Source organism: Narcine bancroftii, chromosome 8, assembly GCF_036971445.1.
Source record: "Narcine bancroftii isolate sNarBan1 chromosome 8, sNarBan1.hap1, whole genome shotgun sequence".
NCBI classification, from domain to species: Eukaryota; Metazoa; Chordata; class Chondrichthyes; order Torpediniformes; family Narcinidae; genus Narcine; species Narcine bancroftii.
This window is the reverse complement of record NC_091476.1, coordinates 72,964,536-72,976,799: the sequence shown is the minus strand read 5'-3', so window position 1 is coordinate 72,976,799 and position 12,264 is coordinate 72,964,536. Positions and strand designations below refer to the sequence as shown.

The following is a 12,264-nucleotide window of genomic DNA, read 5'->3' as shown; positions in this document are numbered from 1 at the left end:
CCACCACCTTGCGGTGGGGGGAGGGAAAAAAGCCCTCTCACGTGGGGGGGGATAGAGACCCTGCTCGCGAGAAGGGGAGAGAACCCACCTCCCATGGGCGGGCGGGCGGGCGAGGGGGGTGGGAGGACTCCTACCGGAGGAGGGAAAACGCAGGCAGGATCAAACCTGGGCTCTCCAGTGCTCAAGATGGCATCTCGCTCCGGTCCACGTTCATCCCTTTCCACACCAGGGACTGCAGGGAGGAGAGTGCAGGGCTCTCCATGGGGTAAAAGAGTGCAGCCCTAATAACCCATTCACTCCTTGTTAAATCCCCTGCTGTCCTACTGTGCTGATGAGGCAGCCTGCGCTGCCTCTGGGCAGAGAATTCCACCGATTCTCCCCTCTCCAGAAGCAGTTCCTCCTCATCTCTTCCCCTGAGACCAGAGGTATGTCCCCTAGTTCTAGTCTCACCTGCCGGTGGAAACAACCTCTCTGCTTCCACCTTGTCCATTCCTTTCATTATTTTCTGTTTCTCCACTGATTCCCATTCCTACAGTTCCATCCCAGACAATATAACCTCAGCTCATGAGCTGACCCCCCCACTGGCAAGCCCTCTTCTCCGCCTTCCAAGCCAGATTTTACCCTTCCTCCCGTATCCAGCCATGACCTTTACCTCCACTCCCCATATTTCCTCCTTCCTATTGTCTCCCCCCCCCAACCGTTCCTCCCTCTTCTCCTCCACGGGAGCAGGGTACGTTGTCCCCTGGGATACTTTGAGGCAGTGTAATGGTAGTGCTGCCATTGGTGTGGACTCGGGAGAGCGGGGACTGGTGACTCAGGGTCCTATCATCCGGATTTAATGCTGATGGCTTCATATAGGCTATAAAGGAGCCAACTTTTTTTTACCCCCAAATCCTGTAAATACAAGAGGTCTGTGCCCAAGATGGCAGTGCTTGTGGTGGGCAGTGTACCACAAGGGGTTGCAGACACCGGAGAGCAGAGGACCGACACAGGGTACTAGAAACTGGGAGAACCCCCCCCCCCACTGTGAAGGATAAGCAGAGGAGAATGACCCTGCAGGACAGTCACCTTGGACCAGCGAGGGGCTCAGTTGCAGAGGACGGGCTGTTGGCGACTTGTGGTTGAAGAGGACTCACGCTTGCTGCGGGGCTACTGGAGACCAGGTATCAGAACCGGGATTTGCTGAGGGCAAGAAGGGGGCGATGAAGACTTCCTGATCCTGTCGGAGGACTGGATCTGGAGATCAGGTTGTCGACAGATCCAACAGGAGCGGGTGTGGGAGTGTTGGAGGTGAATCCGTGGACACTCGGTAACTCTGAAGGAGCTCTCCTTTGCACTAGTATCGTTAGGGGCTCCAGGCCATGCTCATGACGACCCTTTCTTTGCCTGACACCAGACAAAAGTTTAAGCTTATTATGTATATTACATATTTTAATGTATTATTTCCTGTCAATAAAAGGAATCTTTGAACACACCAGCTCTGCCTTGGTCACTGAATCAGACAGCACAAATTGAAAGCCCTGAGTCTCCCACCCCCCAACTCAGCCCCATGAGAGCAGTCGCTAGACTTCAACACACACACATTCGCTGGTCAGACACACCCCCTTATTTCCTGCCACGCGTGGAAAACAGAGAGCCCAAATCCACCTGGAGCGGGCCAAACCCCCGCTCACGCTGAGCACCCCCCCCGGTCTTTTGAAGCAAAGCTCACATCGCCAGTCCCCATTCCCACCGGGCACAGTCGACAAACGCGCTAGGGCTCACCCCCCCCCCCACCCCAAGATCCACCTGCCAGACCAGCAGTTTCCACGAAATTAGAACTGGAACCCAACCCAGGTCCTATCCCGACTCGAATCAGGATCAAACTGCTCGCCACTGGTTTCCGAAGGGCATACCTCAAATGCAATGTAAAGATTGTGCATCGTAGGTGCGGCAGTGAGCGCCACACCTTTACAGTGCCAGCGATCGGGACTGGGGCTTGAATCGCGTGCTGTCTGTAAAGAGTTCTCTCTGTGTTTGCGTGAGGGTTTTCCCTGGGCACTCTGGTTTCCACGCACCAGGGACGGGTGTAGGACTCATGGGGCCAAAATGGCCAGTTACCGCGCTGTATGTCTAAATTTATTTAATTAGTTTACCTAAAGGACAGACCTCCCACCCCTGAGAATCTCATCCACAGAGTGTGGCCAGAGTGTACATCTAGTTCTAGTCATCCAGACAAAGGAGGCCCTGTCGGTTGGGATCTTTGGAATTCAAACCTCAAAAACCTCAAAAATAGAGAGAGAGAACTTAAAATGGGCAAAAAAATGAAAGAAAATACATTCATCGAAAACTCAGCAGGAGGCAGATGAGAATTGGTTTCAGAAGACCCAGTGTTTGGAATCACTGTGGCAGAGATCCTGGAGGCACAGGTCCAGCTCCTCGCTGTCCTCGGAGAAACGCTCGACAAACGACTGGATCAGGCCTGCAGCGGAGGCTTCATAGTTCTGAAACTGGACGTCGCCTCCTGTTTTGGGGACAGAGAGGAAGGCCTCCATTTAGAATCAGAATTTACAGTCCCGAACATGTCACGAAATGCATTGTTTTGTAGCAGCATCACTGTGCAAACATTTCTATAAACCACCTCAGGAAAATATATAAAAAGCAGTGCATGAAAAGTCAAAGCAAGGCAGTGTCTGTGGTTCATTGATCATTCATGAATCTGATGGCTGCAGAGAAGAAGCTGTCCTCGTTCCGCTGAGTGCTCGCCTTCAGGCTCCTGGACCTTTTCCTCGAAGGTAGCAGAGTGCAGAGGGCATGGCCTGGGTGATGGTGGGGTTCTTGAGGATAGAGGCTGCTTTCTTAACACACTGCCTCGATGGAGTGGTCTGGTGCCCGCAATGTTGCAGGCCGAGCTAACAACCCTCTGGAGTTTTTTCCTGTCCTGAGAGTTTGCATCTCCGTACCAGACATTGATGCAAACAGTCAGAATGCTCTCCTGTAGGGGTTTTTGAGTCTTCAGAGACAGACCAAAGGTGCAAATCTTACAGCAGTTAAAGTATATCAATTTTTAATGTGTTATTTTTGGTGTCAGAGCTGCACAGTTGCTCAAAGGAGGTGCAAGGCCGTCCTTCCATCCGATAGCCTGCAGGTCACCCCTGGGCAAGTTGTAGTCCCAGTTTAGCCTCCCAGTCAGGGTCATGTGAAGCCATGGATCGCAGATGGTGGATGGATTTTACAAGCAGATTCTACAAATTGGAATTTAAGGTTGTAAAACTAAAAGCGCCAGGCAGATGAATAATGGGCAGGGTTACCAGTCCAGTACGGACCTTGCAAGTGAAGAAGGCAACGGGAAACTACTTCAGTATTTCTCCCCCTTGTATAGTCATGAGCTCAACATCGACCACGGTCTCGGCTCAAAGACGGAGTCTTCACGGGGAGGCAACAACTACAATTTGGAGGGCCAGAAATCGAGATAGTTGGAGAGACGTGATCGCCCACGCCGAATGGCAAGGGATCTGAATGTATTATTACAATAACAGGACCCTTGAACAATGCCTCAAGATTCATGAGAGAAGATTTAGCAGCGTTAGTGGTTTGTGCAATGCCATTACAGCGCCAGTGACCCTGGTTCGAATCTGGCATTATCTGTAAGGAGTTTGCACGTTTTCCCTGAGAGTTCCAGTTTCCTCCCATCTTCTTCGGGAATTGTAGCTGGGCTGCATGCTTTTCAATGGCTGGAACTGGCTTCTACTGTGTTGCAAATACATTTAGCATTTTAGATTTAAGATGCAGATGAGGAGGAATGGCTTCTCCTAGAGAGCGGTAAATCTGGAATTCTCTGCCCCAAGGAAGCAGTCGAGGCCACCCCAAGGAAGAGATTAGATTAAGATTAGGGTGCATGTAGATTTTTTTTGTATCATAAGGAAATTAAGGATCATGGGGAAGAGGACAAGTTGGCGAAGCTGTGTCCACAGCCAGATCAGCTGTGGCCTCGAATGTCGACGGGCTGGACGAGAGATCAGCAGACGACCAGGAGCTTAGTCAAATGGAGGGAATTTTTTTTAACATGGAGCAGAGGGAGGTGGAGGGGAGACAGGCACAGCCCCCAGAGGAAGAGCAGCAGTAACCTGGGAACTTTGGAGGACAGCGATCACTGCCTCCAGCGTGCCAGAGACTGGGGTTTGATCCCGAGCTCAGCCGCTGTCTGTGTGGAGTTTGCACGTTTTGGCTGGAAGTGTGAGGGTTTCCCACTTGACGGATGTGGTGTATGATGATGAGCACCAAGTCAGGGCTGTGTGACCATGCAGGAGTCCAACATTGGACATCGTGTTGTCCAAATCTCAACCAAGAGCCAGATGTTTGAGATGGAAAGGGTATTCACATCCTTCTACAGAGGCTTTCTCACCCCCCCCCCCACAATTTTTTCTCCCTGTGAGATCACATGCTGCCCTCATGAGTTAGCCACACAGGACACCCTGCCACACACAGAGCTTGGCCCTACCTTCTATTCGAGTGTTGGCCTGGACAAACATCTTGCGAGCCTCTTTGCGAAGCAGGACAGTCTCACGAAGGGTGAGGAACCTCTCCGGCTCGGAGTCTGTCACCTGGGAGTACCTTGCATAAAGGGCTCTGCCCGAATCCAGGTCCGCAGTGGTCTTGTACACCTGAGGGGAAGGGCAGGGGGAGAGTGGTCAACACGGAGTGGGGAGGAAAGGGACAAGAGTGGAGGGAGGAGGGATGGAAAGAGGGGAGATGGACAGAGAGGAGGGATGAGGGAAATTTTGGAGGGTCTGGAGGAGGGGCAACTAGTGGGGGAATGGAATGAGGGGAGAGAGGCAGGGACTGGGGACAGATAGAGGGAATGGAGGGAGAGGAAGGCATTGGAGGGGGAGAAGGCTATGGGGATGAAATGAGGGACAAAAGGGAGGAATGGAGGGAAAGGGAGAGACTGTGGGGAGTGGGGAGGGGTGGAGGGAAGGGAAGGAAATGGGGATGGAGGGAAGGAGGAAGTGGGGGGATGGTAGGAACAGAAGGTGGGGAGACAGAGGGAGAGATGGAGGGACGAGGGGAGTGGGGTGGATGATGGGTCGGTGGGAGGGACCTTCACTGAGGGGAGGATACAGACTACAAGAGAAGGGTGGGCACGTCCTGATACTCCAGGGGAAGTGTGTCGGGGCCGGACTAGCGTGCGGTGTCTGAGCCTCTTCCCTCCCCACTAACCTGCAGCTTTCGGAGGAAAGTCTCGATGGCGGTCTTGCCGACAGTGGCGATCTTGCTCCGGTCGAGGGAGATGATGGCGTCAGGTTTGCCGTCGGTGCCGGTTGTCTGCCGGAGGGTGACGAAGCCCTGGCCGGCCTCCAGCAGCACGCGCAAGATGACAAAACGAGCCTGCATATGGGCCTGGAGTGAGAGCAAGGAGGGCAGAGGCTCAGGCCTAGTGTTACCTCCTATCCAAACCTCGTGCACCCACTCCAAGTGCCCTGGATGTCCCACGCTGGACCTGGGGCACTGCTGCTCACTCCACTAGAGAATCGACCCCTCCCAACACCCTCCACCGCTGCCCCGTCACCGCATGAGGCAGGCCTCACACTAGGACCAAGGGCTTTCTGTTAGGCCGCAAGTGCCAACGGCTTTGGGGAACTGGGTCGTGGGGAGTGGGATGGAGAGAAGCCTTCCGCATGTAACTGGGACCAGGGGGCAAGGAGGAGTGGAGAACAACCCTCTGCTAGGCCGCAGGTACCATTGATGTCGGGTAATCGGGTGCAAGGGGTGAGATGGAGAGAAGGCCTCCCATTAGGCAGCAGTATCTTCCTCCTGCTTCGGGTAACTGGGGCCAGGGGTTGAGGGAGTGCGATGGTGTCCAGGCCTTCTCCGTCAGGACCCAGTGAGTGCCCTTTGCTTCGGGAAACTAGGGCCAGGGGTAGAGAGAGTGCAGATACCAGGCATCTGGATTCAGGAACATCAGGGGGAGCGGCCTGATCATTGACCGCTCGCTCTCTCCAAAGGCCCTTTTTTAAAAAAGTTTTCTTTACAAAATGGCGCCAGCACTGAACGGCAGACTGAAGAATGCCTTCGGTGATAAGCAAATCTAAGTGAGAGATGGGAGGTCTACTCCTCGGTGGGAAGTGCTTATTAAGGGTGAGTTGGCAAGTGTGAGAAAACCATAAAACTCTTTGTTGAGCCAACAAGGCAAAGCACGGAAAAATCCAAATAATCCGCATATGCTGGAAGACTGAGACCAAAAAAGACTACAGATGTTGAAATTCTGAGAGAGAAAAAAGCCAAGTCAGACAGCATCTGTGGAGAGAGAAACCGTGTGTGGTCTGAAATGCTTCTTTCCCTCAATTCTGCTCTGGGCAGATGAACAAAACGTTTCTACCGGTATACTTCACGTAACCTGACAACGCAAGAGGGATCCATTTGGTCATTGTTCCACTTCGGATCAGCTGCGTTCCTCAAATTACATCCTTGCTCACCCACTCTTTCCCAATTCTCCAGCCCCCACCCCCACCCATGTGGCGAGGGGAGACGTTTATAGCTGCTACCTAACGTAGTATGGGCCTGTCCGTCTTTGAGATGTGAGAGGAAACGAGCTTAGGGATGGTGAAAGCCCCACCTCACACGGATAGCGGGACGCTACTACCGTGCCAGCGACCAGAGTTCAAACCCGCTGCTGTCTGCAAGGAGTTCGTACATTCTCCCTGTGTCTGCGTGTGTTTCCTCCCACCCTCCGAAAACGTAGATTAACTGGTGTTTTTGGGTGGCATGGGCTTGTGAGACAGAAGGGCTTGTAATCGTGCTGCACGGAAGATGTCCGGAACTCATCTGGTTAACATAAAACCAAGAAACTCTTTGAAAGGGCCCTTTAATACATCTTCCCTTGAAGTGTTCTCCCCAACTCCACGTTTGGAAGTTCCTATTGAATCTTTGCATCCTCTGTGGCCACATTGAGGTGTCATTGGATTGGAGAATGGCAAATGTGGACCCTTGGTAGAAAAAGGTAATAAGCCTGTGAATTATAAACTGTCTTATAAACTGTGTGCAAACTATTGGAGAGGATTCTTAAGGACTTAATGAGCACTTGGAGAAGTACAGGAATAGTCAACATGGCTTTGTGAGAGGAAGGCCGTGCCTCACAAGCCTAATTATACTCTTTGTGGAGGTTAAAGAGAAATTGATGAAGGTCGGGAAGGGAGGGAAGTTAGGGGAGATGTCGGGGGTAAGTTTTTTTTACACGGGCCTGGAATGCCTTGTCAGGGGTGGTGGTGGAGACTAGAACATTAGGGACATTTAAGAGACTCTTAGATACATGGATGTAAGAAAAATAGAGGGTTATGAGGTAGGAAGGGTTTAGTATTTTTTTGGTAGTGTTGTAGTATTCTATTTTCTGACCCTTCAGATAGAAGGTTCCCCCTCCACGACTCACCTGCCTCCACTTCTGGTTCTCAGGGGTGTAAAATTCCAGGCCCAAGACCCCTGCCCGCACCATGGTCAGCCAGTTCACGTAAATGACGTCGTCAGCATCAGTGCCCTCATGGCCGAAGATCCTACAGAGAGCCGAGGAAGGAGAGAAGCAAGAGAAAGCAAGTGATTTCAAGGCACTTAACAAAAAACTGTGAAACTTGTTCACGGAAACCTTCAGCCTGTTCACCAAGTCGATTGCAGAGACGGGGAGGGGTTGTGAGGGACACAAGTCAAGTTTATTGTCATCTGATTGATTGCACAAGTACAACCTGACGAAGCAGTGTACTCCGGTCCTTGGTGCAAAACAAACAGACACACAACCAGACAAAACTCACACACAGACAAACCATACATACGCAGGACAAGTGTTCATATTTACTAATAAATATTGTTTCGTGAATATGAGAGTGTTGGAGGGTTAGTGGAAACAGTATTCTTGCTGCCCGTGGGAAGAAGCTGCTCCTCAGCCTGGTGGTGTTGGCTCTGATACTCCTGGATCTCTTTCCCGAGGGGAGCAGCTAAAAGATGCTGTGTGTGGGGTGGAAGGAGGTCCTCGATGATTCTGTGTGCCCTCTTCAGACAGCAATCCTGGAAGATCACGTCCTCGGGGGAGGGTCTGAAAGAGACTCCAGTGATCCTCTCTTATGGTCCTGTGGATTGACTTCTGATTCATTTCACTACAGCAACTGTACCACACTGTGATGCAGCCAGCCAGGATGCTCTCGATAGAGCTTCTGTAGAAGGTTGACATAATGGTGGCCAGTAGCCTTGCCCGCCTCAGTCTTCTCAGGAAGTGCAGTCACTGTTGTACCTTCCTGACAAGTGAGGAGTGTCCACTCTCTACTACAGAGATGTTGACGTGAGGTGGAGGGTGGTCCTTCCAAATCCATGATCATCTCCCTTGTCTTGTCCACGTTGAGACTCAGGATGTTACTCTAGCGATTTATTGTTGTTGATGATGAGGCCAACTAGCTTGTGTCATCCGCAAACTTGACGACATTGTTGATACAGTCGAAGGGTCAGTAGTGGGCTGAGCACACGGTCCTGAGGTGCGCGGATGCTCGCGGTTCTGCTACCGACCCAGATAGACGGTGGTCTTTCCGTTAGGAAGACTGGGATTCAACTGCGTGAGGAGTAGCCTGGAACGATGATACTCGTTGGTGCTTCGAAGGATGAAGGGTACCTTGTGGAGACTGAACATGAAAAGAACAGATAGGATAGAAGCAGGGAGGTTGTTCCCTGCTGGCAAGTGAGACTGGAATGAGGGGGAACAGAGTCAGGGCAAGTAGAGTTAAGATGGAGAGGAATAGTTACTGCTCCTCCCAGAGGGTGGCAAGTCGGGGGAATTCTTCACCCGAGGAAGCAGCAGAGGCTGCCTCATTGAATGGATTTCAGATGGAGTTAAATAGATGCTTGTCATTGTTGGGGGGAAATTGAGGGTTCTGGGGAAGGGGTGGGTAGATGCAGCTGAATGGTAGGAATTAGGAGCTAGAATCTGCTGTCTGGCCCATCGAGCTTGCTCCACCATTCAATGGAGGATCACGATGAACGGTGGAGCAGGCTCAATGGGCCACACGGCCTACTCCTGCTCCTATTTCTTATGAGATCGTGTCTGATCTGACGACGGGCTCATCTCCACCTCCCTGCCTTTTCCCCATATCCCACAATTCCTCTAAAATCTATCCAACCTTGTCGTAAATCTATTTACTGAGGTCACCTCCACTGCTTCAATGGGCAGCGAATTCCAGATTCCCCTCTCTCTGGGAAAAGCAGTTCCTCCCTGGATCTTGAGGCCACGTCCCCTCGTTCTGGTCTCCCCCACCAATGGAAACAACTTAACTACCTCCATCTTATCTAGGTCTTTCATAATTTTATACCTTTCTATACAATCTCCTCTCATTCTTCTAAATTCCAGCCAGATTGGCTGTGATCTCATTGAATGGGGGAGCAGGGCTCGATGGACCATGTGGTCATGTCCTGGTTCTTGTTCTTACGGATCCCCTGTTCCTAATGTCTCATCTGTGGGCAAGCAAATAATCTCGGATAGGAAATTGATGTATGCCAAGGAGAGTTTTGCCATTCAAAGTGGTGAGTGAAGAGGTACAATGGAGGAGAGGGCTGTGGGTGTCCCGGAGGTGGGGGGGGGGGGGGAAGAGTGGATAGAGGGAGAAGGGGTAGTGGGTGTCCCAGGGAGGAGGAGGGGGACAGTGGGTGTTCCAGAGAGGAGAAGGGGGCTAGTGGGTGTTCCAGAGGGGGGGGGGGGGAAGAGCAGTAGGTGCCCTGTAAGGGGAGGGGCAGTTGGTGTCCTCAAAAGTTGGGGTACCCTGTAGGAGTTGGAGCCTGGGGGTAGGTCCGAGGGTGCCCCGGAGGGAGAGGGAAGAGACAGAGGGAGGGGGCAGGGGCCACAGGTGCACTCTAGTCATGCCACCACCCACTGGTGCAAGCAGACTTACTTCAGGATGTCCTGGTTCAGGCAGAGGTACAGACCGACACACTCAGCTCGACATTCCTCGTAGGTGGAGGCGATGGTGGAGAACTTGCTGTCCCAGGTCTCGCCGTGCTTGTACCAGCTGTTAATCTGAGGAGAACAAACAGGGTCAGGCCTCCAGCATGCACTGCCATTCCACACCATTGCGGCTATAAACGGCCTGTTCGAGGTGTTTTAAATCCTGCAACCATGGAGGACTGAATAAGATGGCGGCGCCTGCACTGGGTAGCATACTACGAGAGGTTGGAGACTCCGGGGGTGCAGTGGACAGGTGGAGGGAACCAGCCACAACCCCATTGAGAAGAAGCTGAGGAGACGACCCTACGGTGGTGGACCAGCAAGGGGCTCAGCAGCAAAGGGACCCAAGCAGGTTGCGGGCTGCTGGCGACTGGCCATCGGGGTCCTGCGTGGGCTGCGGGAAACTGGCTCAGGTATCAGAACAGGACCGAGAGGGTGCCGAGGGCAAGAAGGGCTCTTGAATGGCCTCGGGCGCTGAAGGCTTCCTGATCATGTCGGAGGCTTGGATCTGGAGCTCGGGCGGCCGATGGTTCGAACAAGAGTCTCTGTGGCTGTGGGAGCGCTGGAGGCAAATCCACAGACACTCAGCGTTTCTGAAGGGACCCTCTTTTTCTTTTTCTCTTATTGTCAGGGGCGCCGGACAAAGCTCATGGTTTTGCAGACAGAAGTTGAAGTAGATCATGAATATTTTTGTATTATTATGTGACAATAAAAAAAACCTTACATCAGCCTCGGGCCTTATCTCTTCTGTGCCAATTTCTTCTGGGCCCACGATTCCCCGATCTTGCAAATATTTATCTATCTCCACCCTTAAAGATCTGGATTCCACTCCCCAGCAGGGAGTGGAACTACCTAACCTTCCACTTGCCCCAGCATTAAATGACTGCCCTCTCCCCCTGTCTTATAGCTGCCTCCCCTCGTCTGAGGCTCTCCAACTTGTGGAAGCATCTCAAGGTCTGCCCCCCACATCCCCATGGGATCTCACACACCTCGACTAGGCCACTCTTGTTCTTCTTTCTCGTTCACCGCAAGGTTGTCACGAGAGGGCCAGCAGATGCTCGACGGTCCAAAGAGCTCCCCACCTCACTATCCACCTACCCTGTTCCACGGTCTAGCCAGGGATCCTGGTGCGCTCAACACTCACCGTCTCGCCTGTCTCTGGGTTCACCAAGCTTGTGTCAAAGTTGAACTTCCCTTTGTTGTCCTGAAGGAGACGGAGAAGTGATTATATACCGGGTGGGGGGGGGGGGGAGAAAAGAGCGATCATTGCAACTCCCACCGTGATGAGGACATTCCTGGAGGGCCCCATCATTGCTCCCCTCCCAACAACCTCAGTGAGACCTCATCCCCTCCCAACAACCTCAGTGAGACCTCACCCCCTACCCTATGTGGCACAGATACGTGGGTCTACAACAGGAGAGGGCAACCTTTTACCATGCATGGGCCGGATGGTGTGTCAGTGGTTGAACAGCGGGCCGCACTGATGTTACCATAAATGAAATTAAAATAATGTTTAAAAATCTGCACTCAATAATGCAGGGGCGTATCTACGCAAAATAGCAGTCATGGCAGAGGTGGCCAATGCATCAAAATAAACGATGACAAGAAGGTCTTGTGAGAGCAGGCCTCGGTGGCCGCCATGTTTTATTTGATATTGTACAAATTGAGAACGAACGGCAAGATGAGGAAGGGTGTGAGGAGCGTAGAAGGAACTGGTGTGTGAACTTTGTATGTCTGGGGGGGTGGGGGCAACACTGAATGGGGGAGGGGAAGATGGCGGTGCTGTCGGAGGGGGATGGCTATGGTGTTAATTGGGGGGGGGGGGGCGGGGGAAGGTCGTACGTTGCCTAAACGGACGATAAACAGCACATACCTGTACTTTTATTGGAGGGCTGGGTGCATGTGGTACTTTTGCATTGGGTTGCAGGCCATATAAATTTGGATCGCGGGCCAAAGGTTGCCCACTCCTGGTCTACGAGATTATGAGGGGCTAGATGATGTGGGCAGCCAGGACCTTTTACCTGAGGTGACAGTAGCAAATACCGGAGGACATCTGTTTAAGGTGAGGGGGCGGAATGATTCGGGGAGATACCAGAGGTATGTTTTAAACACACAGGGAGTGGTGAATATCTGGGATGCAGGCCGGGGGTGGTAGTGGAGGCAAAACAATAGGGATATTTGAAAGATTCTTAGACAGGCACATGAATGCAAGAAAAATAGAGGGTTATGGGTGTGAGGTAGGGAAGGTTTATTGAGTAGGTTTATCTCAGTCAGCACATCATGTGCCAGACAGTTCCATCTTCTTATTAAATCTT

The 12,264-nt window shown here is 52.1% G+C and overlaps 1 protein-coding gene across 1 annotated transcript in view; it reads right to left on the bottom strand.

Moving 5' to 3' along the window:
- Nucleotides 1-1,403: 1,403 nt before the first annotated feature.
- Nucleotides 1,404-12,264, bottom strand: part of dpp3 (dipeptidyl-peptidase 3) — a 44,404-nt gene continuing 33,543 nt past the window's right edge. The window contains exons 13-18 of the mRNA XM_069894054.1: nucleotides 11,094-11,153; nucleotides 9,897-10,021; nucleotides 7,406-7,526; nucleotides 5,200-5,379; nucleotides 4,481-4,643; nucleotides 1,404-2,503 (exon numbers count right to left, since the gene is read on the bottom strand). Coding sequence (XP_069750155.1) covers nucleotides 2,358-2,503; nucleotides 4,481-4,643; nucleotides 5,200-5,379; nucleotides 7,406-7,526; nucleotides 9,897-10,021; nucleotides 11,094-11,153 — 795 coding nt within the window. The 3' untranslated portion in view covers nucleotides 1,404-2,357. The remainder of the gene's footprint in view (nucleotides 2,504-4,480; nucleotides 4,644-5,199; nucleotides 5,380-7,405; nucleotides 7,527-9,896; nucleotides 10,022-11,093; nucleotides 11,154-12,264) is intronic.